Source organism: Cyprinodon variegatus, unplaced genomic scaffold (assembly GCF_000732505.1).
Source record: "Cyprinodon variegatus isolate N-32 unplaced genomic scaffold, C_variegatus-1.0 Scaffold624, whole genome shotgun sequence".
Classification (NCBI taxonomy): Eukaryota; Metazoa; Chordata; class Actinopteri; order Cyprinodontiformes; family Cyprinodontidae; genus Cyprinodon; species Cyprinodon variegatus.
Window position 1 is genome coordinate 479,629 of NW_015151077.1, and position 2,390 is coordinate 482,018.

General features: G+C 34.6%; 1 protein-coding gene across 1 annotated transcript in view; it reads right to left on the reverse strand.

The window, feature by feature from the left end:
- Window positions 1-290: 290 nt before the first annotated feature.
- The window catches only part of kat7 (K(lysine) acetyltransferase 7), a 10,225-nt gene continuing 8,125 nt past the window's right edge, over window positions 291-2,390 (reverse strand). Inside the window, exons 13-14 of the mRNA XM_015393082.1 lie at window positions 1,235-1,341; window positions 291-1,124 (exon numbers count right to left, since the gene is read on the reverse strand). Coding sequence (XP_015248568.1) covers window positions 1,023-1,124; window positions 1,235-1,341 — 209 coding nt within the window. The 3' untranslated portion in view covers window positions 291-1,022. The remainder of the gene's footprint in view (window positions 1,125-1,234; window positions 1,342-2,390) is intronic.

Below are 2,390 nucleotides of genomic sequence, written 5' to 3' on the forward strand. Positions count from 1 at the left end.
TTTTTCTCCTTCAGAGCCAAAGATACAATTTCAAGCAAAAAAGAGTGAGTGATTAAAACTTTCCTTATTTTTTCCCCAAATAATTACAAAAAGTGAGTACTTAGAAAGATCCTATTTCATCCTTCTAGGAAATAAAGGGGAGGCATTTGTGGGCCTGATGGGAAGAAGTGTTTCCAGTGAAGGTGAGCTAACAATAGTTCAAAATATCAAGACAGCTTTATCTATAATTAATGTTTTTCCAAAAAAAGGAAGAGTAGAGAGAAGCAATGAAAATCACAAAGAAAATGTGGTCCCATTTAAATGCTTTGTTTATTTCAGAGCCGCTTAATGCAGTGATTCCTTATGTAACAACCGAGGAGATCCACGATCCAGAGAAACCGTCCAAGCAAGGTATGATTGCAGCTGTACAAAAACCTGAGGTTGTGTTACTTTGACTTTAGCAAATTGAAAAATCTCATCTTTTTTATGTTATTTATTTGGCAGGTCCCCTAAAGGAATGGATACACATCTCATACTAATTAGACTTAAAGGGAAAAACAAAACATCTATACAACGTTTACACCAGCCAAAGACTATAAAAAATATTTTTAGTAAAAAATTTAACCCTGCTTCTTTTTTTTTTTTTTTGATCATGCCAAAACAGGAATAACCATCTTCATGATGCACAACATTTGAAAGAAATAAAAAAAGAAACCTGGAAATGCTTCCAAATGTCTTTATGTATTCCATCGCTTTGTGAGCAAAGCAGAACATTTGTGTTTCTGCGCCGCACTAGTTCAGTTCATCTAACATTCACAACAAAGACAAAGGCCTGTTAAAAAAACAAAGACAGCTTTCTCTAGCTTTAAATGCTTAAACTCATGAAGCTAAAATATAAAGGAAAATAAAAGAAATGATCTGGATACAAATGTAAAAGAAATGTAACACTGATCTTCGTAGACGAGTCGAAGGTCTTAGGCTACTTGTGGTTTTCGAGGCTGGTAGTGAAGTTTAGTTTTTTTAGTAGCCTGAGGATCCTGTGCTCATGTCCCTTTGGGAGGGGTCCATTTTAGAGAACTTGGGTCGATAGTTTTGTTGCTGTTACCTCGTTTGATCTCCTTGGCTTTCCACTCATCAATCAGGTCCTAAAAAGAACAAAAGCAGCAGGCGGTGCTTAAACTGTTGGAATACAAACCTAGCAAGTCATTTTATTATTTATGCTTAAATGGAAAATGAAAAGAAAAGTTGATCTTACCTGTCGTTTAAGAACTAAGTGCTTCCCCTTCCAATACTTCAGCATCTGAAGTGACTGCAGGGTGCTCACAATGTCCACGGGGTTCACTGCAGTTTCCTGACTGATCTCTGAATCCACCAAAAAAACAGAAATAGAAAACATTTGGTTGAATTGACTGATACATCTAAATAAATTGGAAGTTAACTGAAAAGTTGGTCTACTTTAATAATTCAGTTTAGAATGGAAACTCATATTTGTTCATAAACTAATAAACCTTTCAAGCTTTTTACTTCCAATTATGATTGTGGCTTAAAGCTCATAACTGGATATTTATCAAGTCCAAAGTCAGTTCAACTGTGTGGCAGGAGACCTCGGAGCACTGAGCTTCTTTCTAGTGTAAAGCTTTATGGAAAAACTGAATTTATTTTAAAAGCAGGACTTGGGAGCATTGCTCATTGTGCTGATCAGCTCCCACCCTCACATAAAACTAAACCTCACACAGAATCTATGGAGAAATGTTAGCAGGCTTCAAAGCTGACCATGACTAACGCTCTCTAGCAAAGCAACCAAAGTTTCCTAAACATCTCTGCATATGTGTCATCAGCTGATCCAGTGACTCCAGTAATAAAGGGCCCAACTAAATACTAAGTGTACAAAGCCTTACAGTGCATAAAGAAAATGATCGCCAGGCACTTCTGTATAATTAAAAATCTTAATTCAGTAGTTTTGAGTTACCGATTTTAAATTTTTTTATGCGCTGTAATAAAGAATCAGTCAAAATGCAGCTCTATGAGTTTGATATTTCTAGAGCTGGAACTAACAATTACTTTGCAAATCGATTCATCTGTTGATAAGTTTTTTAGATTAAATCGATTAATAATCGGATAGCCAAAGATTCTTTAAAGAAGACTTTATGAAATTAAAACCAGGTAAATCTCAAACTTTTCCATTGAGGAGTTCTGGATAAATAATGACATTTTTTTCTATCCTAAATGCAAAATGTTTCTGTTTTTTATTTTTTAATGTTGATATAATTACTGCTGTGAGTGGGTCGCATGTTTTTCAGTCTCTATACTCCAGTTAACAATTGATTACTAAATTAGTTGACCATTATTTCAATAGTTATTTCAATAATTAATATGATTAATTGTTTGAGCCCTACACATGTTAAACTGAA